Source organism: Nilaparvata lugens, chromosome 12 (genome assembly GCF_014356525.2).
Source record: "Nilaparvata lugens isolate BPH chromosome 12, ASM1435652v1, whole genome shotgun sequence".
NCBI lineage: Eukaryota > Metazoa > Arthropoda > Insecta > Hemiptera > Delphacidae > Nilaparvata > Nilaparvata lugens.
Genome location: NC_052515.1, coordinates 20,679,725 through 20,707,644, shown reverse-complemented (window position 1 = coordinate 20,707,644; position 27,920 = coordinate 20,679,725). Strand labels below are relative to the sequence as shown.

General features: G+C 35.0%; 2 protein-coding genes and 1 pseudogene across 2 annotated transcripts in view; all 3 read right to left on the bottom strand.

The window, feature by feature from the left end:
* Positions 1–786: 786 nt before the first annotated feature.
* LOC111043558 (chitooligosaccharidolytic beta-N-acetylglucosaminidase) lies at positions 787–23,542 on the bottom strand. The gene is made up of 10 exons (XM_039439095.1): positions 23,312–23,542; positions 16,874–17,010; positions 15,841–16,064; positions 12,748–12,953; positions 11,920–12,252; positions 10,551–10,702; positions 6,883–7,077; positions 4,930–5,208; positions 3,150–3,359; positions 787–2,003 (listed from the first exon to the last, which is right to left on the bottom strand). Exons 2-10 carry the CDS (start codon positions 17,008–17,010, stop codon positions 1,817–1,819), a joined length of 1,923 nt encoding a protein of 640 aa, XP_039295029.1. The 5' UTR covers positions 23,312–23,542; the 3' UTR covers positions 787–1,816.
* LOC120353942 lies at positions 14,125–14,277 on the bottom strand (annotated as a pseudogene).
* LOC111043556 (chitooligosaccharidolytic beta-N-acetylglucosaminidase) overlaps positions 23,312–27,920 on the bottom strand; it is a 31,206-nt gene continuing 26,597 nt past the window's right edge. The window contains exons 8-9 of the mRNA XM_039439094.1: positions 27,579–27,875; positions 23,312–25,903 (exon numbers count right to left, since the gene is read on the bottom strand). Of these exons, the coding sequence (XP_039295028.1) occupies positions 25,507–25,903; positions 27,579–27,875 (694 nt within the window). The 3' untranslated portion in view covers positions 23,312–25,506. The remainder of the gene's footprint in view (positions 25,904–27,578; positions 27,876–27,920) is intronic.

Sequence of the window (27,920 nt, the reverse complement as noted above, 5' to 3'; positions counted from 1 at the left end):
AATCATTAAAGAGAAGTCATTGAAATCAAATTATGAGGCGTACTACAAACGTTCAGTTTTTCCTGAGACCGTTGAATCTCTTAATTTGTGAAACGTATTAGAAATCTCGATCTGAGTGTGATTGCCAATCTGAGTTGCAAAAATCTCACTTAGTTGATCAAATCTTTGAATTTCAGACTGAGAATCAGACAAAACCCATCAGTTGAATGTATACTGTTCTCTGTTGTTTTGGTTATTATTCATCTCTGCAATCTCTGTAAAGTTTAGATTCAACCGTCAAAATTTAAAAATCTTAGTTTTCGTTGTTTTTGAGTGAAAATGGACTAAATTTCAGTAAAGTGAAATCATAACCCTATTTAGGACTTTTAAAATGTTATCTAAATTTGGGAGAGAAATAGTACAAGGAGTATCCTTAGTTTTTCTCTCCCAATCAGTGTTTCTTTGTGAAAAATATAAATAAATAAATAAATTGATTGGACTTCAGTATTGAGTATTCCATTCAATCTATTAAAGGAATGGAAGGATACATTAAGGAAAAGGATGAATGCAATTGACTGATGTGAATTTACTGATAGTAGTTTTATTCATATGAGCTACTTTAAGCAAATACAATGGAATCGAGCTTAAATAGAAATAACATGTTTATCAAATCAATACAAAATCGTTCCAATGTACAATACAAGTTACTCTCCACTAAATACTGTATCATACTCAATGTGGATTGAAGACTTCATCCACTTCTCAGATCAGGAAAAACAAAGAAAAAATACAGAAAATTTTCTTCTCAATTCTCAAGATCCAGATATTCTACAAACAATTTTGTTCTAGTAGCCTACATGAAGTAGGTATTTAGTATCCAATTCTATCCAACATCATTAACAACTTATGAAAGTTGAGATTCTGTGTCCTCCTCTACAAACTCGTTGTAGTCTTCATCTTTTTCTCATCTTGATTGGATCCACCATATTGGCTCATTATTAAGATCTTTCCTTCTCCTCAATATCTTAAACTTCTATTTTTGTTTTAATACAATTCTAAAACTTTGTCATTAGAAACTTATTGAAACTTCTCATCCTTTCTCTATAATCTTGGATTTTTGTTTTTTATAGAATCCATATTAAAATCTCATCCAAATTCCTCATATTAATATTACAAAAGTATGACTGAAAACCCACATATTAATAAGATAATCACCATTATATATATACTCTCATACTCATTTTTCTCTTAGAATCTTGAATTTTTTCTATGATCACTAAATCAATCTATGAATGTTTGTCATATATAAATCCTATACAAAATCATATCCTTCTTAGTATCTCATTCTATTTCAGGAATTATAAATCTTATTCAAACCAATTTCTTCCATAGTCTTCCTTGAGCCTTATCAACACTCTTGACATTCAATTTCACATATTTTAATCTTCATATCCTATATAAAAACTGTTCTCATTTAAATCTTATCCGAATTTATAGTATAGGAATCTTCCTTTATTAATTCTATTACAAGACTTTTATCATATGATAAATCTCAATTGAACCAATTATTCCCTCAGCTTCTTGACCCTTTCTATTCCATATCAACACTTTTGACATTAATTTTTATTATATTCTACATAAGAACGAACTCATACTTTTCTTAGTATCTTGGATCTTTCTTTATTGATTCTATTCCAAGATGTTTCTCATATCATAAACCTCATTTAGACTCATTTCACTCTAGTATCTTGAACCTTCCAATTCCATAACATTTAAATCGTATTTAAAGTCACTTGATATATTGAACTTTTCTATTCCATATCACCACTTCCACCGTTTAATTCCTGTTCAAACTCCTCAGGTCGGGACAATCGCCCTCGTGCTGTCGACACCACTCGGGTTCCAGGGCCTCGGCCTCAATATTCATGCGGACGAGGCGCTCTCTCTGGGCCAACATCCTAAACTCGGCGTCCTGCCACGGAGTGCTCGGATTGGTCCACAGCCGCTCTGCCAGGGCAGCCAACCTTCAATCAATTCAAATCAAAATTATATGTCAAGTTCCAATACAAATAGAGAGAATGCAACAATGCACAATTTATTAATGTACCCTAATAAATAAATATAATGTTCTTAGAAAAAGTATGATGAATATTTTCTCTATTCTTTATGCATTCATACAATCATAGGAACTATAAGGAGAGGAAAAATAAGGTAACCTGTGCTAGCTATTCCTCTCCCAAATTCAGGTAAGGTTACACATATGGCATCAGATTAAAATAATTGTTTGCACAAAAGCCTGTAGAATTCTAATCATGATTAAATGCCATGAAAATCAATAAGAGAAGCCTACTTTCCAAAAAAGCTTTCCCTGGTTGATTTTTGAAGAGAAGCTGCGTACCGCCACGAACACATGCACTTACTTTTTCATCAGCTGATTATAACTGTTTTTGCACTAGACAGTAAGGTTCAGATATGATAAGCGTAGCATCAGCTGTTGAAAAGTGAAATGCGCGAGCTTGTGGTGCTCAAGTCTGTACGCAGCTTCATATTATTAACATTGTTTGCAAAAGTCAAATATACTTTTTCATTATTATTTGACAAAAATCCTAAATAAATGCTGTAAAGGTATAGATGGTGTAAGGGTAAGCATTCCTGATTAGCAATTGGGAAGTACCGGGTTCGATTCCCGGGCTGGCAACTAATTTTTGGATAGTAGTTCTCATAGAATTTCCATCTAGCTGTTAACCCTGTTGTCAATATCTGCAGTAGCAGAAGTCTTCATGGTGATTTACAGCATTTATTTAGGATTTTCGTCAAATAATAATTATATATTAATTAGCATTTGAATAAATGCATTCTCTATTTGATTCCATCTATACTTTTTCATATTGTGGCTCGACTGGCATAAGTTGAAACCTGTGCGCTAGCCGATATTCATGTTTTTAATTTAACTGGTAAAAATTTAACAAGCTCTTGTGCAACCGGCACACAGAGAATTGAATTAAAACTAAAGGAGATCAGAAATTGAATTTAGAACAATCTATTCAATTGGAAGAATAGTATCATATAGAGTAAAGCTGAAGAGGAAGTTCAAATGAGTTGGTCAATGACATGTGGTTGGGAAATTCAAGTTTGAATAATGAGATTATACTCGTATAAATGTTGTTTACCTGGGCCACACTCTACCGTCCAGACTCTGCTCGTCGACCTGCTCAGTCCACAGCGCTGCGGCTGCGCCATATATCAGTTGCGTCATTTCCGTTTTGTACTCACTTCCGGTCACCTGTTTCACCAGCTGCACCATGTCGTTCGAGTAGATCGTCTGCCATGGTTTGTATGGGCTGCACCAGTTGTTGCCGCCTGATACCCAGCCTCCAAATCTGCAAAAATAATGACAATTTTGTAATAGTAATTCATGCTATTTTCCATGGCAAGAAACTACTTTACTCTACTTTTCTTTACTCCCAGAGCCATCTATACCTAAATTGATATTTGGCCGCACCAACAAACTGTCTCCATGTAGTTTGCACCTCAGCATCTTTTTCTGTCGCTCCAAGCCTCTCCATGTCAGTCTTATTAACCTGTTGCCACCATCTCTGTCGGGGTCTCCCACAAGGTCATCTTCCTGGAGGGTTGGGGTGCTAAAACTTTTTCCAGATTGTACTTTTTTCCTCTTCTGAGTGCGTGCCCGGCCCATAGCAATTTTCTACATTTTATTTCGCTTACAAAAACTACAAAAATTAATATTAATTGAGTAATAGATCTTGTTTTTCATGACGAAACACTTAATAATAAGGGTCAAGCGACGACAAGGACAGGTACAAAAGGACAGGAACCTCTCCGATTTATTCAACAACAACAGAGACAAAAATCTGATCTGCTGGAGCTTCCTGTACATAAAGCTTCCTCTCCATATGCTAACCCAATCAGCCAATCTGAGAGCTTTCTGTCCTATTGCGCCAACTGAAAAACGCCTTGTGTAGCTTCACCCTAACTCCGTTGTAGTTGACATGTTCTCTAAACACTCCACAATCATAATGCTTTTGTCTCGAATCTCTTAACTTCATTTCTTGGAACATTTTGAATGTTTGAATTCTTTTGAAGATTGTCTTGTTATTTCCTATTGGTTGTTATAGATGATTCAGCCATGATAATAGAGTTGGTTAGTAAAGTGGTTCTAGTCGTATCTGGCAGCCAAGAGAATATGACAAACATGAGAGTGAGAGTAGATCTTGGAGCAGCAATTCAAGACAGTCTGACAGAAGCCATTTAGTATCTTCGTCCTACACTGAACTGAATAATCACAGTTCGTGATTCAGTGTAAATAAAAACATTTTGACAAAGGTATTTGTGAGTCCAGCAACTAGCAGCTTATATGCGTCATAACACAGAATCTTATAATTATAGGGCCAAGCGATATTAAGCGTTTTTTCACTGGAAGCGGACGAGTCGGCAAGGCAGGAAGCTCTCTGATTGGCTGGTTGCTGATTATCAGCTGATTGGGTTGGCTTTCGGGTACCAGCTGATAATCAGCAACCAGCCAATCAGAGAGCTTCCTGCCTTGCCGACCCCACCGCCAGTGCAAAAACGCCTCAAAAAACGCTTCATGTGGTATGGTCCTTATACTTTTACTTAGTGTAAAATCCTTGAACCTGGACTGAGAACACGCTACACTCTTTCAAATACTCAAACACACACAAAGTTGAAATATCATATTCATTGTATATCATGAACGGTAAAATCACTTCACTTATATGGGCTACTTTTGTTCAAATAAATAAAAACAATATAAAAACTTGTAGTACCCTTTATTAGAAACTTGAAATTGAACTTAAAAATGACATATGGTCGAAACTAGTCGTTAAATAATTTTTAAGTTTTTAATAAAGAGTTTCTATTAATCATGTACGGTATTTGAATAAAGTATTAGAAAACAAGCTATCTGCTTACCCACAATCCAAATAGAGCGCATCATAGTTGGAGAAAATCATGCGGTATCCCTTCTTGGCCAGATCCTTGATCTGGGCATCGGTGCCGGTTGTCCAGATCTGTACAATGTACTTGTTGGTGTCCAGGAATTCGGTGACATCCTCGCGCTCGGTCAGAGTGCTCGTCCACAGGATGGCCTGCGGAGATTTGTTGGTGACCTGCTGCAGGGAAGAGTAGGCCCGGCTCTGGAATATGTCCCAGATGCGGAACATACTCTTGCTGTCTGATTGGTTCCAGCCTCTGGGAGATTGAGAGAAGAATCACAAATTGGAAATATAATGAGTTGGAAAATAATTAATTAATTGAAGATCATTGATACTTGGATACAATTGGATATAATTGGAGATAATCTGAGATAATTTGAAATAATTTGAGAGAATTGAAGATAATTTGAGATAATTGGAAATTAGGCAAGAGAGATTATTGAAGACAATTGGATATCATTGAAGATAATTTGAGATGATAGGAAATTATACAAGAGAGATTATTGAAGACGATTGGATATAATTGGAGATAATTTAAGATGGTTGAAGATAATCTGAGATGAACAGAAATTATATAAGGGAGAAAAGAGTGGAGTATGTTCCCAGTTTGCTTTGCTTTCTGATTGGTTCCATGCTTTGAGAAACAAGAATCATCAATATAGATCGAAAATATAGTAGATTGAAATTAATCAATTGAGGATTGAAATGATTCAAGATCATTTGAAATAATCGAAGATTGGACAAGAGAGCAAAAAGTATGTGTTAAGAGCGAAAAAAATGTGTCAAGAGCATAACGAATAAGCCCCTAATTCGGGTCACGCTCTTATTGTCTAATTGATTCCATCCTTTGGGAAAAAGGAATGATTCATATAGATTGGAAATATATTAATTAGTTGAGAAATACAGTAATAATTGATTAGAAAAATAATACAATAGAGTTATGAGTGGAATATGTTGAGAAATACAGTAATAATTGATCAACAATTAACACAAGAGAGTTATAAGTGGAAGTGAAATTTATGCTGCAAATTCGGATCATGCTCTTGCTGTCTGATTGGTTCAGCCTCTGGGGAAGATGAATCATTAATACAAATTGAAAATATTAAATAAGTTGAAAAATACAGTAATTGATTGAAAATTGACACAAAAGAGTAATGAGTAGAATATGTTCCAAATTCGATCATGCTTTTGCTGTCTGATTGGTTCCGTCCTTTGGGAGAGAGGAATTATTCATACAAAATTAAAAATATAATAACTTATAATTAAATAAAGTTAACCAAATTAATATAATTAACTTAATTAAAAATGATTACATAAGAATTAAGACAAGGGAGTTAAATTATGTCCCTTATTCGGGACACGCTCTTGCTCTCTGATTGGTTCCTTTGAGAAAGGGGAATAAGCCTTCTTGCATTTTTCTGGCAAATGGCTGTTGTCTGAATTGTATGCATTGTCTATGAATAAATAAATAAAGGAATGAGTAGTTGATAATATAAATTGTAGATACAATATTGATTTTGTGAATTGTGGAATAATTGAGACAATATTCAGATCTAAGGATATCTTCACACTTGGCTTCGCTACGCTGAAATACGCGTAGCGTAGCTTCCAATGTTGGGAGATGGGACGGCTTCCTCTTCCGAAGACGTATTTCGGCGTAACGTAGCGTTTACCAGAGTTTACCAGAGATTGATTATGGTCTAACAAACGAAACCTGTGTTTCTATTTTTAATAAAATTTGTGGTTTCGAGTCTCTTTATTTAATACGAATTATTAGCAAAATATCAACTCCTCAGCTACACAGAAAGTAGCGTAGCGCAATGTGAAGAGACCTCAACAAATAGCCTACAATACCAACACTCATGAATTCAAATCGATAAAACCAGAGACAAACAAATAGTAGTTTTCTTTTCTCTATGTTAAAACTTACTTTGATTCGATAAACTCGACAACCTCCTTAGAGCTATTCCAGCACTTGAACTGCACTTCATCTCCACCCATATGGAACACATCGGACAAATCAAACATTTCATGCATGTCGGTCTGGATGCCACTTAAAATCTTGTAAACATTTTCGTTGACTGGGTTCAGTTGGCCACAGGGCGGCTCGACGCAGTGATCATACCTGCATACAAACAATTCATAATCAATATTCAATTGATAATAATTATCTGAATCATAATCACGTTCAATTAACTATCATCATAATGAAAACTTCCATCATCAAAATAATGATATTCAACGAAAAGGAACTTTTAAAAGAAGATATCCCATGGGCGTTTATTTTCCAAATTTCACTCAACCCGATAGTCCTAGTAGTTCGTGGAACGTTTTCGTGAAACTATGTAACGCTGGTTGTCTGTGATACTGTGTCGCTCTCACACTCTTAGGCCCGGTTGCAAAACAGCCGGTTAAATTTTAATCGTGATTAATTTCACGAGAGCCAATCAGAGAAGGCGTTTTTGAAAATACGGCTTCTCTGATTGGTTCTTGTGGAATTAATCAAGGTTAAAATTTAACCGGCTGTTGTGCAACCGGCACTTAGGCTAGTTTCACATTCATTTGGTTCGTTTCGTTTTCGATTCGTTTTCGGCAAATTCCGATAAGTGTGAAACGATGATTCGGTACCGAATAGAAACTGCATAGAACCGAACGCCCACTTGACTCTAATAAATTCCATCAGGTTTCAATTCGTTGCTAGCGAGACGCTTCTTTCACACACTTTCGGTTCGGTTCGTTTCGTTTTCGGCAAATTCCGATAAGTGTGAAACGATGATTCGGTTTGAATTTGGTACCGAATAGCAACCGCATAGCACCGAACGCCCCCTCGACACGAATAGGTTTCATTATATTCGAATTCGTTTTTAGGGAAACAGAAAAAAACAAAGTCTTTTACACACGCTTGCCTTTTTACTTTCCTTGCCCTATTACCATAGGTAAGGAAAGTATTGCTTTCCGAAAAAAATTAAGGTACCCCAATTTCTTAATTTATATACGTTTCAAGGTCCCCTGAGTCCAAAAAAGTGGTTTTTGGGTATTGGTCTGTATATGTGTGTGTGTGTGTGTGGTGTGTGGTGTGTGTGTGTGTGTGTGGTGGTGTGTGTGTGTGTTGTGTGTGTGTGTGTGTGTGTGTGTGTGTGTGGTGTGTGTGTGTGTGGTGTGTGTGTGTGTGTTGTGTGTGTGTGTGTGTGTGGTGTGTGTGTGTGTGTGTGTGGTGTGTGTGTGTGTGTGTGTGTGTGTGTGTGTGTGTGTGTGTGTGTGTGTGTGTGTGTGGTGTGTGTGTGGTGTGTGTGTGTGTGTGTGTGGGTGTGTGTGTGTGTGTGTGTGTGTGTGGGTGTGTGTGTGTGTGGGTGTGTGTGTGTGTGTGTGTGTGTGTGTGTGTGTGTGTGTGTGTGTGTGTGGTGTGTGTGTGTGTGTTGTGTGTGTGTGTGGTGTGTGTGTGTGTGGTGTGTGTGTGTGTGTGTGTGTGGTGTGTGTGTGTGTGTGTGTGTGTGTTGTGTGTGTGTGTGTATGAGTGTATGTGCGTCTGTGTACACGATATCTCATCTCCCAATTAACGGAATGACTTGAAATTTGGAACTTAAGGTCCTTTCACTATAAGGATCCGACACGAACAATTTCGATCAAATGCAATCCAAGATGGCGGCTAAAATGGCGAAAGTGTTGTCAAAAACAGGGTTTTTCGTGATTTTCTCGGAAACGACTCCAACGATTTTGATCAAATTCATACCTAAAATAGTCATCGATAAGCTCTATCAACTGCCACAAGTCCCATATCTGTAAAAATTTCAGGAGCTCCGCCCCATCAATACAGATAGATTCCCAATTATCAGGCTTCAGATACAATTGAAACAAAAAAAATCAAGTGGAGTAGATTGAGCATGAAAATCTCTACAATTAATGCTCAGTAACATTTTCACCTTAAATTGAAAATAAGCTTTAAATTTGAGAAAATGTGATTATTCAATTGCAAATTATTGTTGATTCTATTAAATCATTCACTATGAAGAGATAGCAGACCTCATGTGTGTCTCCAGGGTTATTGCCCTGTCACGAGCTGGCTCAAATCTTTGAATTGAGATGCGCGGGAACACTAGCGTCAGGTGATCAATTTTCATAATGGCAAGGAAAGTTGTGTAGTGCGCCACACCAGATTTTTTGTTTTTATTCTAACCTGATATCGTGATTATCTGTTTCAAAATTTTCCGAATCAAAATCATATTGTCAATTCATTTCTGTTAGTTCACAGAAACATTTTTTTCAATGAATAGTTTGCTGAAAAAATATGAAAGATATAAATTAAAACTTGGGGAGAATTTTTATTTTTTTATTTTTCCAAGAATATTACATGATTTCATCAATGGAGAGAAGAGATGAATTTTTTATACCATGTGTCAAAACAAGGACAAATATTCAATTAAAAAAAAATCTCTCTAAACTTCCAAAATTAACATAATCAAAAAGAAACTATTAAAATAATTCAAATTTCTTATTAACTTTAAAATTTTGTTGTTCAAGAAATAACATCTTACAATTTAACACCAACTGTTATATTTAAATATACCAGCATGAACTGTGAAAATCCAAACTTAGCTGTATTTGAGAAGAAAATACTTAATTAGAACCGTACGAATTGAAACCTGACATGTATGAAAGCCTCATTCGTTTTCGGTAACGAGCCGAACCGAACCGAAAACGAACCGAACCGAATGAAACCGAAAGCGTGTGAAGCTGGCCTCACCCGCCAAAACAGTAATAGGCATGATAGACAGTAGTCAACAGTAATCGTCTTCAATTGAAAAAGCGGCTTTAGATTAGAACATAAACGACCTATACCAAGGCCACTCTAGAAGAACAGGCCGTGCTCCTGCAAACATTCATCTAGAGTGGCCTTGCCTATACCATAGGATATCTTCTTGAGCCATTCTATTTTCTCTATGCTATCATCCATTATCATGGAGTAGCATCTAAATAGCAATTGACTGATTTTTCTGCCCATCTTCAAGGTCTGACCAGTTTGGCTTTATATAATACGAGATAAATGTTCGCTGCTATGGAGGCTGTCCTTCCTCAGTACCTCCTTAAAACATCAAGTACCGATTGCATAAGAAAATAAAAGCTAATGCATATTAGTAGACAGCTAGAATAGGGAATTACAAAAATATTAGCTTGGATTTTCTCATGCAACAGGGCCCTGGCCTCACAGCTAGCATAAACACTCCATAGGCATCCACTAATTGATTTCATGTCATGATTATGACATATATAATGAACGGCAATTATTAAGTGTTTATTATAGTTGTGGGGCTACAAGAGTAGGTATTGCCAGACCCATTAATAGCTCAATGATTATTCATTATTTTTTATAGAAATAGCTAGATCTCTTCTCAAACTTTTGTGCATAAACACTACTAGACGCTTTTTCAGGAAAAGACACTTGAAAATGGCATGAATGCTGAAGCTAGTAGTGTTTGTGACGAAAAAAGAAAAAATTAAGAAGGGTACTAGTTATCTCTATAATAACTAAACAATTGAAGTAGCCCTATGAAAATTCTTCATCAGATTATTCATGAATTCAGTGTTAATTTATGGATTTACCAAGGTTGGTCGTTTAAACAGATGAGGGTGCCGGGGGGAGCCCACTGCCAGCCCTCGCCCGTGTGTGCGGGGGCGTCAAATTCTGGAATGATTTTCACGCCTTTCCATGCTGCAAACTCCACCAGGTCGCGGATCTCTTTTTGTGTGTAAATCTGTTAACAAATAATGTCATTAACTGAGACATTTGAGGTCATCCTATAGAGCAATATTTCTAGCTTATTCAAAGCTTTCAAATACAATACAAGCTTGCAATATACAATACAATAATTTGGAAAGGGAGAAGTTCAACAAAATGAAAGCAGAACTCAACATTATTATTTCAACAATGTCTTCAGATTGAAACTATTGAATAATTTTATCCCATGCTGGTTTTGTGACGTTTCGCCGTACCGGTATTTCTTGGGACATAAAATAAAATAGATACTTTGTAACTGTAGGTGAGCTATCTATGTTTCCAACACCCTTCTTCAAGCTCTATTTCAGAAAATTTCCCGGGGGCTGATCTTTTCCGAACATTTCCTCAGATCCCCGGAACATTAAGTACTGAAACCTATATTGTTACAAAAACAGCTCTAGTTTTATCATTAATACAATTATTGTGGTTCTAAATCCTCAAATTTACCAGTTTATCAATTAAACTAAATATAGGCTGCTGATATGAACAAAATGCCATCAAGTTTTTTCCGCTATAGACTGCTTCGTCTACAAGGAGACTGTGGAGCTTTTCTGGATATGTTCATTATATCCATTTGATTCAAGCATTTTATCCAAGCTATGTAATACTCTTCTGAAGCTTCGCTTCTTAATATGAATGACATCTTGTCATGAAAAAGAAATTTATTTTGCTATGTGGCTAGTTTATTTTTCATGCCTACTTTATTCAATCATTTGATTTGTAGACAGCTTTCCTTCGTTTTCTGTCCATAGCTGTACTTTCCAGTTGGATGTGGCTCTGGATTCCAAGATCTTTGGTAACTTGCTTCAGATATTGTAGCCGGGGTCTTCCACGAGCCCTTTGTCCAATTATTATACCTTCCAGTATTTTTAATGTGAATTCGTTGTGTCTAAATACATGGCCAAGCCAATAATGCCGTCTGTCTTTTAAAATACTCAAAAAAGATAGCTTACTTCATAAATGAACATTTTATGATAAAAATCATTGTAATTGGTCTACTGTTATTTTAAATTAATTTTCCATATCTTATAAATGTCATATGTTTGAAAATGTTCTTGTGAGTGGAAATTATGAGATTGTGAATGTAAATTATTTTTTGGGAGTGTTTTTGCTAGTCAGAAAATGCAGTGAATTCTCAAGTCTCAGTATTAATTAATGATAGTGTTATGTTGTTACCAGCGAACAGATTTTTACCTTATCAGGTCCATATGCTCCATAGATGGTGAGGTTGGGGAAGGTCTTGGACTCCATGGGGAAACTGTGCGAGTCTGTGATGTGCCAGTGGAAAATGTTGAGTTTGACAGTAGCCATGGCGTCGATGGTTCGTCGAATGTCTTCGATGGGGATGAAGTTACGTGCCGTGTCCAACACGAGACCGCGATACTTGTAGACAGGCCGGTCGCGGATCTCCAGTTTGGCGGGCATAACCAGCGAGTTGCTGACATCATCGTAGGCAACAAGCTGACTCAGCGTTTCCAGACCGTGTCGGCTGCCAAAGTACGACTGCGCTTCTATGTTGGCTACGATCTGCAACGAAATTGAAAATGTATTGTGTTTAAACAAGTTGTGATCTATATTGTTCCTGTGTTCAATAATTCCAATTGAGCCTGTTGATGGTGACTGCGATTTAAATAATTTATGAGTTATGATAAATCATGTACATGTACATGGCTGTCACTATTTAATACTGTAGCATAGAGGAAAGATTCGTCCATGATAGTACTCTCAATGTGTGATCTGAAGACTACGTTGTGTAGAGACATTGCCTCTCAGATTATGTTTGGGAGAGAACAATCTCAACCCAAAACTGTCTCCATTTTATCTCATCAACTCAAAGATTACTAGACAGATGCCCGGTTGCACAACAGCCGGTTTAATTTTAACTGTGATTAATTCTACGAAAACCAATCAGAGAAGGCGTTTTTGAAAAGACAGCTTCTCTGATTGTTTCTCGTGGAATTAATCACGGTTAAAATTTAACCGGCTGTTTTGCAATCGGCACAGAAAGCTGCATCAACTTACCTTATTGTCAACAGTGTCGACGTGAAGATGATAGCTTTCGTCCATGTCAAGAGTGGGTCTCCCAGAGATGGTGTCATGAACCTGCAGTCTGATGATCAAGCCATTCCCTTCAGCCCTGGCGTCCCTGGTTGTCGCTTCGGATACAATTCGTGTCAAGAACGATTTGCGCAGCTCCAGGAATAGTTTACCCACTTTCCAGTCGATATCTGCCGATAACAAACTTATTATTAGAAGAAAATCCAAATTGAAACCTGTCAACCACCCGAAGACTCAGGATACTGCAAATACTGGGAGCAGGGTGTTACAGCTAGAAGAAAATTCAATGAGAGCTGGAATTTTCATCTATAGACTGTGCAGACCTTAGCTTGCAGCACGGAGCTTTATGCTAATGTTATTCCAATAGAACAATAGGAGCACACGGTTGCCGTTTTTATGCTGATTCTCTCAAAATGGCCTACTATCTCTTTTTCGCTCTTCCTCCCACACAATTACTTCACAAGCTTTCTGGATTTTGTAGAATCTGGCAGCTCTGTATTCCATAAGACAAATGCTGCAAAGTAAGGTTTGCACTAACATGAGCTGTTCACCCTGACAATATTCGCAGTAGCAGAAGTCTTCGGGGTGGTTGACAGGTTTCAATTTGGATTCTCGTTTAATAATAATTATGTGCTCAAACAAAATGCAATCTCTCATTTATCCACATCTGAAGCTATAACCGTATTGATGGTGTTTTATATTAATAAATAGCAAGAGAGTGTTTCAATGTGGTTAGCGAATTGTTGAGAGCCACAAATAATACAATAGAACTCAGCTCACATGGACAAAACCAAAGCTTGAACAAAACAAAACCAAATTAGAAACAACAAAGATTATATTGGACAATATAATAATAGAATTAACTCAATAGGCTATACACGATACAACCCAATACAACCTACCGCTACCGTACGTTACGTAGGCTACTCAATATAATAAACACATACAATAGCACATATCAGAGCTTATACAATATCATTTTAACTCAAAACAACACCTACAATACAACGTAACACACATAGACCCGGTTGCACAAAAGTTGGTTAAATTTTAAATGTGATTAATTTCAGTAGAAACAATGGGAGAAGTCTTTTTTGAAAAGGTTTCTTTCACTGCTTCTCGTGAAATTAATCACGATTAAAATTTAACCGGTTTTTATGCAACTGGCAAGTAGTATCAAAATTGTAATTTTTATTCACTTTATTGTAATCAACTCATTTTAATTTACATGAGTATTTCCAGTCATGAGTATGATTAATTGTAGATATTGATGACGATAATGTTAGTGAGTTCAATCTGTGTGTTATATTATTGAATGGAGGGTGGTGTTTATGATTGAATCATACTAAGTAGTATATTATCAAAAACATGTGCGCCCGAGATGCCCACATTTGGAGCAGTCTCAGGGGTCAACCAAGCCGCAGTGCAATGACAAGACCTCGCCCTGGGGGAACCGCCTTCTTGATCACGATAACCCCCACGCCAGGTAAGTTAAAACAATATAAAAACATAAAGTACTCATTTACCGTATTTAAAACATTTTAAACAACTTGTTTCGGCCTTTGGCTATTTCCAAGTTTAAATGCAAGAATAAACAAGTTGATATTAGATAATATATGTTCATATGTATCGTTATTACATAATAAACATGGGATGTGTTCTATCATTCTATGTTGTGTTTTAGTGCATCTATGATATATGCTTCCTACAATTTCAACCAATTGCTCCACTATTTCCTTTTCTTCTTGTACCCCATCAAACTCTTCCCTCCACTATCTCTTTCTCTCCTCGTGAGGTACCCCTTCTCATATACCTTCTCTCACTTCCCCATCCTCTCCTGCTTCTCAACTATCTCTCACTTTACCACAAGTAGAGAAATTTCCTTCCTCCTCAACAGTTGAGACCACTACGAATTCCCTCCCCCCACCTCTCTCATACAGCATCATGCATATCCTCCCTTGCATTCAGAACTTCTCTAATTAAACCAATTTGTCTCTCGCAGGGCGGCAAACGCGAAAAACTTGCAGCTGACTAAAATTTACACGCCATAACACAACATGGGTAGGTCAGCCTCATCTTCCCTAATACCTGTTAATGCAGCCACTACAGTAATGAGATTCTACTGCTTGATGCAGACAACTAAGAATGCTGAGATTCGAAGGATTTCGCATTTACACACTCATTCATGAACGAAACAAAAAAAAAAAATATATATATACATCTGGTTTGCATCTTGAATGTTGCCATTTTAATAATTATTATCTAGAATAATATAACTTTGATCACGTATGAAGAATGGAATCTGTAAAATAGCGTCCGTTTTTTCCCAATACTCCTGAAGACATCATTGAAAGTTAATGACGGAGTGCCTTGGAGAAGAGATAAGCTTGTCATTTCTGCCTTAGAGGAGACTATGTATTGACTAAATGTGTATCGACTAAAATAAATCGACTAAACATCATGAAAACGACTAATCGACCAAACATAAATAGATATGAATCAAAGGTTTTTGCTTAGTTTATTTATTCGTGCATGGAAACTATTGAAAATCTTGATAATAATAGGTGTACTTTGCAGACATGTAAACGAAACAAAAAAAAAAAATATATATATACATCTGGTTTGCATCTTGAATGTTGCCATTTTAATAATTATTATCTAGAATAATATAACTTTGATCACGTATGAAGAATGGAATCTGTAAAATAGCGTCCGTTTTTTCCCAATACTCCTGAAGACATCATTGAAAGTTAATGACGGAGTGCCTTGGAGAAGAGATAAGCTTGTCATTTCTGCCTTAGAGGAGACTATGTATTGACTAAATGTGTATCGACTAAAATAAATCGACTAAACATCATGAAAACGACTAATCGACCAAACATAAATAGATATGAATCAAAGGTTTTTGCTTAGTTTATTTATTCGTGCATGGAAACTATTGAAAATCTTGATAATAATAGGTGTACTTTGCAGACATGTAAACAAAACAAAAAAAAAAACAGACCGATTCACATTATGGGGTGAGATGATTTCGAACGAATTTTAAGATTTGCGTACCTTTATTGTTAGCTGAAACGCTCTCTATGTTGATGTTGTTGGGATTAATGGGGATGATTCTGTCGTGGATGGAGACATGTCCGTTGGGGAGGGGCCAGAGTGCTCCGGGGGGGTCTCCGCACTTCAGTTTGCACACATTCAGCGAGATCTGCTGCGAGCCTTGCTCCCCCTTGTACAGTGTCTTGTGACACTTCTGGTTCACACATTTGTACGTCCATCGTCCTCTTCAAAACAAATAAAGAAATATTATAAATTATTAATTAATAATAAAGTATTACTAGTACTCTTTTTTGGTATATAGTTTTAAACACTAGCATACAAGAATACAAGAAAAGGTACGAGTAATTGCTATATTTGTAGTCAATCTCAAGAATCCCTATCTCAATTCCCAATAAAAATATTCTAATAATTACAAATATAATTCACTTATTAGTACAGGCAAAAATTAAATAATGTGCATAATTTGCAATCATTTATATCCAATCACTCATGGAGAATAAAATAATATGCTTGTAGATACTACATTCAAGATTCAAGAAACGAAATTTATCATTGAGATACTAAGTGACTATTCTAATGACTATGACAAAATATTAAGTCATTATTCATTCAATAAATTACAAAGGATGGACCTACAGGCGTTTGCCAAGAACGGGTTTTATCCATAATTCAAAATAATATAATCTGTCTATTATATTATATAGATTTTGTCACAAGCACAGTCGTCAATTTGATATTTTCTTAGATCCATCGTCCTATAAAATCGCAAGTTCAAGCCATAAATAGAAAAGTGGAATCATTGATTTCTACAGGCAAAAATCATAAGGTGATCCTGGAGAACAGCAGGCTAAGCCCAACAGTAGATGGAAATAATCCACTCAATAATCATTAGGGTATAAACTTGATCTGTCAAAAACTATAAAATAATCAATCATTCATGAAATGAGTAAGATAAATTCAACTGGCTGGCTGAGGTGTGGTTTCATTGCTCTCATTTATAGTATTAATTCCTGATTCTTGCATTTAATCTTACCTTATACTCCTAACAATGTCTTCAGTCTTTAGACATTGCTCTGCATTAATTGTTTGTAAATGTAGAACAAGAAGAAAGAAAGTATTCAGAATTATAAATTTCCAGGATTTAGCCTGTATCCGGTTCAACTCCAACATCTGAAATCAGAAATCATCAAAAGTTTATTCTCCGGAAGATAGCCTAGTTTTGTCTTTTTTCCGATGCGTTCTGTGGTGTTTCAATATTTCCCCAGAGACAAAAATAATGTTGATGATGGAGAGACAACGTTCAAATTGGTATGATGAAATTAGATCAAAATTACTTTCATCTGAAATTTTTCAGTCATATAAATGAATTATTTATACTCCATAAATTTTCAAACTTTTTGTACTTTGTTATTTATATTTCCACTTAGCTCATATTTTTCTTATTAAGTTATAGTATTGTTTTAATATTACAAAATTCAACACTGCGCTTCTGCTTTGTTTTTCTAAATAAATTTTTATAGCTGTTCTTGCACATTATATGCACATTTGTACCGCAATGGCCGAAAATACTTTGCTTAGATTTTTTGAAATAGCAACTATATAATATTCGAAATATGTAATTATAATATATGATACTGGCAGCGCCTATAAACAATTGCTGTCAGTTTAATTCTAAGATAAAATATTGTAATTTTTTGTTTGTATAAGAAAAAGGAGAATAAATTTCATTTTCATTTATTTCTTCTAGTCTTGGCTATATTTCATACTTTGTTGAATCCTTATGGGAGAATCTTCTCGGTTTTCACACAGATTAAGCCATTCAGTCGTCCTACTCTAATTATTTGAAAGATAACCACGTGTGCTATCATGAATACATTTGGACTCATTGGTGACTAAATGGCCCCAGAATTTAAATTATCACTTTTCAAGGTTACCTTTTTTAAATTCTTGGTAGTGAAAATCGCCAAAATTTTAGAATCAATAGAAACAAATTTGAAAATAATTTCAGTCATTAGTAGAGCTTATTGTAAACAAAGATTATTTCCAGACATTAGATAAGCATGGCACGTAATTTTCAGCAAGCTTTCAAACCTTAATGGAGCATCACTTTCAGAAAACTGTTGAATGAATTAGCATGAAATCATAGGTGAGAAAAACGATAAAAATAATCTGCATGGAATATAACGTTCATTTCGCAAATTTGGAATGATGCTAGATTACTAGAGCATAATTCAACATCCATGAAGCTATCATTGAACTTGAGTGAGATCATGAATAAATAAATAAATAATGTTTGTAAATTATGTAGTCAAACTGAAACTACCTTGACTGCACTTTTTAAATCGAAAATATATGAGAATAGTCTCTCAAGACTGTTTTCTCAATTAGATATATTGTTTAAATTGTGTATTTAATTTTCCGACATTGTTTTTTTGACAATTAGCAGGTATCCCCATTATTTGTATTCAAAATAGTCAAGAAATTAATACTTCATTCAGTTGCATGTACAAATTATTAACTAAGTTTAATTATAAACTTGAGCGATTTTTCAAGCGGTTTCTTTAAGCGCTGACCAAATGAGCCAAACGGAGAGCTTTCTGCCCTGCCAATTCTAAAAACTCCTGAAGAAACGCCTAATAATATGGCCTGGCCCTAAAACGGAGTTTAGTGACGTCATCACTAATCAAACCAATGTCACGAGAATCAACAATTGAATCGTAAAATTGTATGATGAATAATAGTGATGTAGATTTATTATAAGATAATACACCACATACACACATAATTATTACACATAATTTAAAAGGTGTACTCACACTATACTAAGGAATAATCGTATTCGAACTGCATAAAAATAAATTTTGTCAGAAGTCTTGACATTCAGTCTTGGCATAATACTCCTGATTATCCAGTATTGAGAACGTTTTCACTGTTATGTTTCAGAGCATTTGCATCAATAAGTGGTTGACTCCAATCTTGATAAATGACTTGCCAATTTAATCGCAAATTTCCATCTAGATTCACCGTTGCAAGATGTCATGGAATGGGACAAGTACCAGCTTTGGAATGATCTTGACAAGGAAAAGATCTCCAGATTTAGTAATGCAGGTGAGTGAACTTTTCAACTTGACCAATATGTAGATTTTTGTTTTCGCCTGAACTGTATATTGATGTGGTAAATCAAGTTAAATGTTATCAGAGTGTAGAGTCTAGTCAGTGTAGTTAGCTTGTCTCACAAAAGTGTATGAGAGTTTTTTCCTTATAAGGTGCGTACAGACATGTGCTCCACGAACACGCGCATTTCACTTCTCATCAGCTGTTGCTATGCTTATTATATTTTTATATTCGCACAGAAAGAGATATGATAAACATACCATCAGATGATGAAAAGAGAAATTCACGTGTTCGTGTCGCATAAGTTTGTAAGCACCTTAGGAGAGGACTTCTCTCAAACATAGAACAGCACAAATAAAAAAAGAGGAAGGGATACGACTCAGAATCACCCTTACTCATAATCTAGTGTGTGACAAATATATGGCAATTTGCACAAACATCAATCAAGCCTGCACTCTCTTAGGCTGTGAACTCCTGATCTGAGATTAAATATCAATAATATTGATATTATCTACTTTCTTGCAAAGAAAGTTTTTAAGATGCTCAAGATCACTTGGGTCATCACTTGATCATTTCTAGAGAGATCCTTTATAAAACGTCGCCAAAATATGGAAACTTCATCTTAAAGTACTCAAGTATGATAATACTGTCGCACAACCGTCAATAAGGCGCTGAATTGTGATCATCTATAAACGTTTAATTGAGGTAAAGAGGTAATTTGGAAATTTGAGTGGCAAATGCAAGGAAATCCAGCTGGATTTTTTCCACTGTAAAAAAAATCATGGCGTTATCATCAGATTAATTTATCGGTTGTTTTGGCATTAGTTCTGTTAGTTAAGATTATTTTACTGCAGTTGGATTTTCGTTTAATTGAACGTGAGTATCATCCATGAAGTTCAAGATCATCACTAGTATAATAAATTAATTTTTGAACAGTTAATCATAGTCTTGACTAAAGATCAATATTATTGAGAGAACTGAAACAGTGCAACAAAGTGTGAAATAGCGTTGGCTAACAGTAGATCAATTCTTGACCAACGGTCACGTGAAAGAACGAAAAACGATCCACCCAAATATGAAAACAACGTTGGTTAGCAAGGGCGCACACGTGTTTGTAACGCCAGAACTCTCAACAGTTGTGTATTAATGAGCTGGCCAATAATTCATCTCAATGCGCGACTAATTTACTTTTGATTTATCGACACAAATTCAGTGTATTGCTCGATTTGTTAGCGGGAGTCTGCACAGATTTGTTCGATTTCGAGACTGTTTTTGCAAAGTTCATTCTCATTTTAATTTGCATTGTAATTGGTAGCTGTCTATTAATATGCCAATCCTCTAATATTTGAGCTATATAGCATATACTAATTTGCTCTATATTATAGCATAGACTAATGAAGAAGGATCCGCTGTATACTATGTCATTATTCTAGAATGAAAAATATCTGTGCTTGAAAGTGTTAATGAATCATAACCTCTCTAGAGTCATTTACAATCAAAGTTCAGGATTGAAGTAGAGAAAGAAATAAGCCTGTTTTTCTATTCCCAAAATTCCTATGATTATGTGTTTTTATAATTTTTGAATAGGAAAAATTGAATTGAATAAAGCAAATGAATTTATAATAAATATTCTACATGTAGTACTGATACATAATATTTCTTTTCAGAAAAAAATATTTGTCATTGTACGTAACGGTCATCAGCATCGTCAGTAAAACATTATTGTTAAATTTCAGGTAGAATTGATATACTGTACATAGATTATCATTGAAAATTGTTGGTGATTTTCTGTGAGTGTGAAAAATTGTAACGCCTTCAAGAAGTAAAAGTGATTGTATAGTAGTACAAGACTTTTCATGACCTGAAAAAAGAAACCTCTTGTAATCCATATTTATTGATCTTTTCATTTGGAATTTGAGAGAAACAAATTCAATTGGAGCTAAGAATGTGAACATTGAAAAATCTCAGTAACGGGATTAATGGGATGGATTTGATTAACTGTTCCTCATTTGATATCGGGCTACTTTACTTTCTTTCTCTATTAATTCCTAAAAGAGACCTCTGGTAATTTTTATTTATTGACTTCTTCTCCCATATTAGAGAGAATCACATTCAAATTGGCCTTAAATCATGAACGATAAACATTTCGTGTAACAAGATACATTTTGATTGACTTTACTAACGGGATAAATTTCATTTCTCCTCATTTGATAGCTGCTCCACTCTTTTTCTCTTTGAATTCGGGTTGCTCTTTCTATCTTATTTCTTCTTTTTTCTTTCTCTCACAATTTAGATTTCAAAGCCACTCTTTCAATTCATTCACATGAAATAAAAATTGATGCAACACGTTTTCAATCAAGTCTTTCTCTTCTGTTGCATTAACCGGCCGGCGAACGATTCAATACTATTTCGCTCTCCTTCTTTTCTACTCTTCTCTTTCTTCCCTTCCTCTGAGATTGGCGCAACTTGTTACTCCTTGAACCCGTTCGAAACTTGGCTAACCTATAAATAGGCCTGTAAGTTGAGGGCCAAAAGTTGACATTTCACCAAGCATACAACTTTTAATCACCACCTGTTTTTCACTTCTACTTCTTCAATTATTCTTTTAATCACTACCTACTTGCATTGTTTCTCTTGATTGAGTTTTATTTATTTTCATTATCCTACCTTATTATTATGCTTCATTTTTATCGCAATTATTACCACCCATAATTATCATTTCCTTTCTATTTCTCAATTTGCTTTGTGTTAACTGTAACACTTCCTTTTTTCTGCCCAATCATGTTTCTGTAACCTTTGGGATTATTTTCCATAATAATGATTTTTTGTAATGTTCTTTAGGGTATGATTGTCATTTTTTAGTTATCTTGTAATTATTTCCGTAACTATGGTAATTTACTGTATATACTGTGAAAAATGGAAAATAAATCGATTTGAATTTTAAATTTGAAATTTGAAAACCCACATTTTAAATTATCCACTCACATTATTATTTATTTTGAACATTTACTTCTCTTCTTCGTAACTTGATCTTATTTATCTTCTGCAGCAACTTAATGATTGAGAACAAAAAAAGTGAAATAAAAAATACTAATTGGAATTATTGAAAGAAAGCAAAGTCAATAAACAATATTATTATTGATATTTTAATTCACACTAAATAAAATTGATTTCTCTTTCATCATGAAAAGTACTATGATTAATCTATTCGAAAGAAAGTAACAAATCTGCTTCATTGAATTCTCGGCAAGGAATAAATACCAATGAAAAATAGATAATAAGATACGTTGCTTAATAGGCTACTATATTAGATACAGTACATAATTCGAAGACAATTATTATGAGATTAATTTCGCTTTGGTGAAAAGTGATTTCTGCTTACATCATGCTTGAAATCACTATAATCACTGTGCTGAGTAGCCTCACCAAGATTATTTGTAACTTTTCCCCATGGTCAAAGTGAGAATAAGAAAAACCTATCGATTTTGTGATTTCAATAGATAAATCAAATACAAGTTATATAATTTTTCTCAGTTTTTTCGAAGATTTCACTATTGGTCAGAGGCAAAAACTTGTGTGACTTCAACATTAATCATTCTGGCACTCATGAGATTCTTCAGTTGAGGATTGAAAGATATTCATTGTGATATCATGAATAGATCCACAATGGAAGTTGTCAAAAATAAAAATAGGTGACAAAAAGATAATTGATTCTAATCTTTGAATTTATCAAAACCTCACGGCTCAAGGAATACAAGATTGATCTCACAATTCTAATTATTACAGTGATAACAGGATACGATACATTTTCTGAAGAAGTGATAAGCAGTTAATCTACTCTGATAAAGGACAGGATAGAATAAAATTTTCAAGTTATCAAAAGGAAAGAAATAATGTTATATGATTATCACTTGACAAACTTCAACTATTGTATGATATGAACATGTTAAACTAAAACTTAACATAGTATAAAAAAATTGAATTTATATTATGAGATTGCAAAAAAGGGAAATGTAAAGAAATGAGAAGAATATTGATAGAATTGAATAAGAAATTTATCATCTCTGGCATAAAATTAAAGAATAAACAAGATTATAATATACTGATATACATTAGAAATTCCACCTTTTGGAACAAAATTGAATAATATCATGAATCAATATAAGGAATATGGCATAATCAACAATAATATGGTATGGATTGAACAATATGATATAGAGACGAGAGCAAATATTAGAAAAAAGAGATGAACGAAATAATTTCAATCAATGTTTGACGCGAAATCAATGAACAATATGCTATAATCAAGGAACAAAATGAAGTTACATAATATTCACAATGTTGAATCAGAACTAACCTTTAGACCAAGCTTTAGTAACTGTGTAGTGATGGGCAATAATTATCAGTGATAATGAAAATTTCTTTGTTTATCATCGACGATAAATACTTGAGCTGTTGCACACAGCTTGAAGCCACCGACCTGACTGAATAGAACGGAGTTGGTTGTTATGAAGCTAACATAACAGGACCCAGCTCAGCTGTGATACAAGTCGATTTTATCTGTCTTTTTCTATTGATTGTCTGTCTTATTCTGTTGATTTTCTGTCTTCAAAGGTGTTGTTCTTGTTCCGTATAGGTATAGTCAGATCCACTTCAAACTGGCAGCATTCCCTATGATTAACTTCAATGCTTCCCCTTTCAACCATTGCTGAAATTTCAAAGTGGATCTCACTATAGCTAACTTTGTCCTCCTGTTTGCCATATCTCTCTCATTCACTTTCTCCTTTACTCTCTCACTTTCTCTCTCTATTCTCTCACTCTGTTATACTTTCTCTTTATTGGTCTCTGTGGTTCTCTTCTCGGCGTTTGTCTTTCTTCTGAGCTCTCTCTATGCCTCTTTTTCTATATCAATCTTACATTGTCACTCTCTGACTCAATGTTTGTTTCTTTTCTATCCATCATTGAAAGATTTAGAATGTATCGAACACAAGAGAAATATGTATAAAATTGAAGGTCAACAAAATAGAATGAATACTGATGTAATCAATTAATGTGTTGAACCGAATTAAAGAGAAATGTAATTTGTTAGAAATGGTAGAAATGAATTTTGACTTAGAATACAGAATTTAACGATAAGAGTATTATTTATTTTATACTCTCTAGTGATCTATTTGAAAATAAATTTATTCATTTTTCAGAATTCTGAATTTTATGATAATTTATTCTAAAATGATAGAATTCCAAACATACACTCATAATAATTCATTATTTCAACTCCTACTGGAACAGTATTATGAAAGTACTAATTAGACAAACAATGAAATAAAATGATATAATAATTATTGAGTTTCATATAGAACTAACGGAATTTACAACGTAAGTGCAACAAAAAATTATCAAACAATAATATTCTATTATAATTTCTTTTTTCCAGGTTTCAGTGTCTTTCTATTGAGACTATGATCCTTTCTCCAACAAAATCATTCTGACAACGAACTTTTTATAGAGATTTGGTGATGTAGTTGAATAATAAATATACTCAAACTCAACCTCTCATGAGAATGTTAGGTTCTTGAATGATAATGTGACAATATATGAATCAAAAATATCACTGTATTATTTTCCAGGTCTGACGAGAGACCTCTATTGGAGCAACTATCCTCTTTCTGAGAATAATTATTTGAAACTCGACTAATTTAACAATAGTTGATAGCGATAACAATCTTTATTTTTTCCACTGAATAGTTTTCTATAGATAGCAATTGCATGTAGATATTTTACAGTCTTTTATTGTCTTCTACAATCGGGCCATCCGAATTGGTCTGATAGTCTAGAGTTTTATAAACTTCAGGCTGATATCACTGCCTGGTTGTGGGTTTAGGACGAGAGTTTGATCATCTAATCAAATCATCCACGTATAGGCATATATCAAAAACTAAATTATAGGTTTGATGCAACATCAACAAAATATAAAACGTATATAAATATATAACCTTTTGACAACAATTATTTGAAATTAGAATAATTTGAAAATCTATAACAATTCAACAAGAACAATTTCCAAAATCTGACACTCTCCATAGGTAGCTGAATACCTACGATTGGTATTTATTGACAATCACTATGTTCACAATATTATATAAAAATATCATTGAGAGAAGACAACAGGCATAGGGGCATAGCCCAAAACTGTCTTTCTTCCAAATTTTGATGAATAGGCCTAAGGGTTATGTGCTAACACTACGTTTAACGCTAAACCACGTTCACTTGTAGATATGCTTGCATTTATCATGATGTGATTAAACGAACAGCTGATCTTTCTCTGTTTAAACCGAGTATCTACATACATATGGGCCTAAGGGAATCGGAAAAAGAATGAGGTTGTGTTCTCACTTTCCACTTTACAGTATTGACTACTTTATTGGTAGCAATTTTATAGATTTTACAATATCATATACTGTTGTCCTTGTCTTCTCCCAATCATATTATATTGTAATAATGATTTGTGATCAACAATATAATAAAGAAATATTATGTAACAATAAAAACATATTATTTTCTTGGTTTAGGTGTTGTATCGGGACAGTCTCCCTCGTTCTGGCGACACCACAGCGGCTGCAACGCCTCGGGATGAATACCGTAGCGGACCAGCCTTTCTCTCTGGTGCAGAAACCTGAACTCGGCGACCTGCCAGGGCGTGCTAGGATTGGTCCACAGCCGCTCAGCCAGTGCTGCCAACCTGGGCCACACTCTCCCATCCAAATTGTGCTCATCGACTTGTTCCGTCCACATGGCGGCTGAGGCTCCATAGATCAGCCGATCCATTTCCGGTTTGTACTCATTTCTGGTAATGTCTTTCAAAATGGCCACCATGTCGTTGCTGTAGAGCTGTTGCCAGGTTTTGTAGGGACTGCACCAGTTGTGACCGTCGGTGACCCAACCGCCAAAGCTGTAATATTTCATTCATTTTATTTATTTGAATAACACATTCTAGAGTTCAAGGATGATGTCTCATAATAATTGCCCTCTAAAGCTGTGTACAAACTTAACACCACGAAAACGCACATTTCGATTTTAAGCTGAATATACATTTATTTGAGCAGGGACAGTGAATGAAATGAATATACAAGCCCAGCACCAGTCCTGATGAAAAGTGAAATGCATGTGTTCGTGGCGCTCAATTCTGTACGCAGGTTTTAGGGCCGGTTTCCCAGCTCGGGATTTAGCTAAGTTCTAGACTTTAAACAGCTGGAGTCAGAAAATTAGCTTTCCGAGACGGGGCGTAGTCGCAGTTTTTATGAAAATCTTTATTTTCTCATTTCCATAATTGGGAACGCTTTTCCTTGACGAAGTTAAACATTCCTAAATAATTCAAAATAACTGAAACTTTACACAATTTTCTCCTTATTTTATTTTGTGTTTAATTTAATTCAAACGCGACTATGACACTGACTACGACTACGATTCGGAAAACCAATTCTCTGACTCCAGCAGTTTAGAACTTATCCAAATCCCGAGCTTGGAAACCGGCCCTAAGAGTCCCTTTCTCCAGAGTTGCTTCAACTATCGGATCAGTACAGGGTGGCCCATAAGTCAGTTTAAATCTAATATCCTTCTGCCAACCGACTCATGGGCCACTCTGTATAATTGATGAATGATTGTATTTATTATAATGCATTTCAATTGAGCCAGCTGAGTTTTCAAATAAGAATTTTAGTTCAACCTTTTGGAAGAAAGTGACCTTTATGGTGCGGAGCGGCGAATGCAGCTTCAAGCTTGAGAGTGTTGATGTTATGGATGTATTTTAATGGGTTGAAACATACCGCATTACTTTTTGTCATCAGAGAACTTAACTATTAAATTACATACATGCCATTCATTGAAACACAATATAATTAACATTGTTAATTATACACAATATGCACTGAAACGCAATACAAGTTCTACAAATAATCCCATCTACAGTCACGGTCTCACATCTTGATCCCTGGACCGATGCATGGCAATTAAATTTGATCAACCAGCTGATTTGTATCGATACTTTTGAGTCAACAAGCTTACACGAAATTGTAAGTTGTAGCCATAATTTTACAATCGGGAATAAAGCCGTCAAGCATGCGCAGATAGCTCATTTCAACTTCCGAAAAGCTATGGATCTAGGCCCACTTGTTGGACCACATCTGCAGCTATCATATATCTTAAAGTAGCATTATAGTAGATAGTTATTATAGTGGCCCCTACGTTTTTCAAAACTTGGAATGATTAATATAGGTGATGGTTTATTGATCCATTCCGAGCTGCGATGTATTAACACACTTTTTTCTATGTATTTCACACGACATGCAGTAAAATATTTGAGTAAATAATAAAAATCGTATCTTACTGACTGTAGTACTTTCGACCGTCTCGTGATCATTCTCAACAGTGCCGCCGGTTGAGTCTGTCGAAAGTACTACAGTCAGTAAGATACGATTTTATTATTTACTTAAATATTTGACTGCATGTCGTGTGAAATACATAGAAAAAAGTGTATTAATATAGGCTCTTCAAATACTAAAAAAAATAAATAATGTTATTTGATGGAAACTGCATGATAAGAAGAGAGTTGTAAATACATATCTCACCCACAGTCCAAGTACAACGCATCACTATTGGAGAAAATCATCTGATATCCCTTTTTAGCTAACAATCTGATTTGATTTATCTGTTCAATATTTTTCTCTGCAAGTGTAGCATTTGACCAGACATGTATGATGTAGTGCTTCTTGTCGAGGATTTCGTCGATATACTCTTGCCCCGTCAACTTGCTGGTCCACATAATGGCTCGTGGAGAAGTTGCAGTCACTTGTTGCAATATGGAGTAGGTTCGCTTATGAAAGTCGCCCCACAGTCGAAACAAGGATGAGTTGTCATCCCATTGTCTGTAAGTAGAATTCGAAATTTATTCGCTACACAAAGTCAGGCTA

Excerpts from the sequence above, each read along its gene's own strand:
- LOC111043558 (XM_039439095.1), bottom strand. The coding sequence starts at position 17,010 with ATGTTGGAGTTGAACCGGATACAGGCTAAATCCTGGAAATTTATAATT. Across the intron at positions 12,253-12,747 it reads TCGACACTGTTGACAATAAG|ATCGTAGCCAACATAGAAGC; the intron begins GTAAGTTGATGC and ends ATTTCGTTGCAG. Across the intron at positions 7,078-10,550 it reads TGTTTAAACGACCAACCTTG|GTATGATCACTGCGTCGAGC; the intron begins GTAAATCCATAA and ends GTTTGTATGCAG.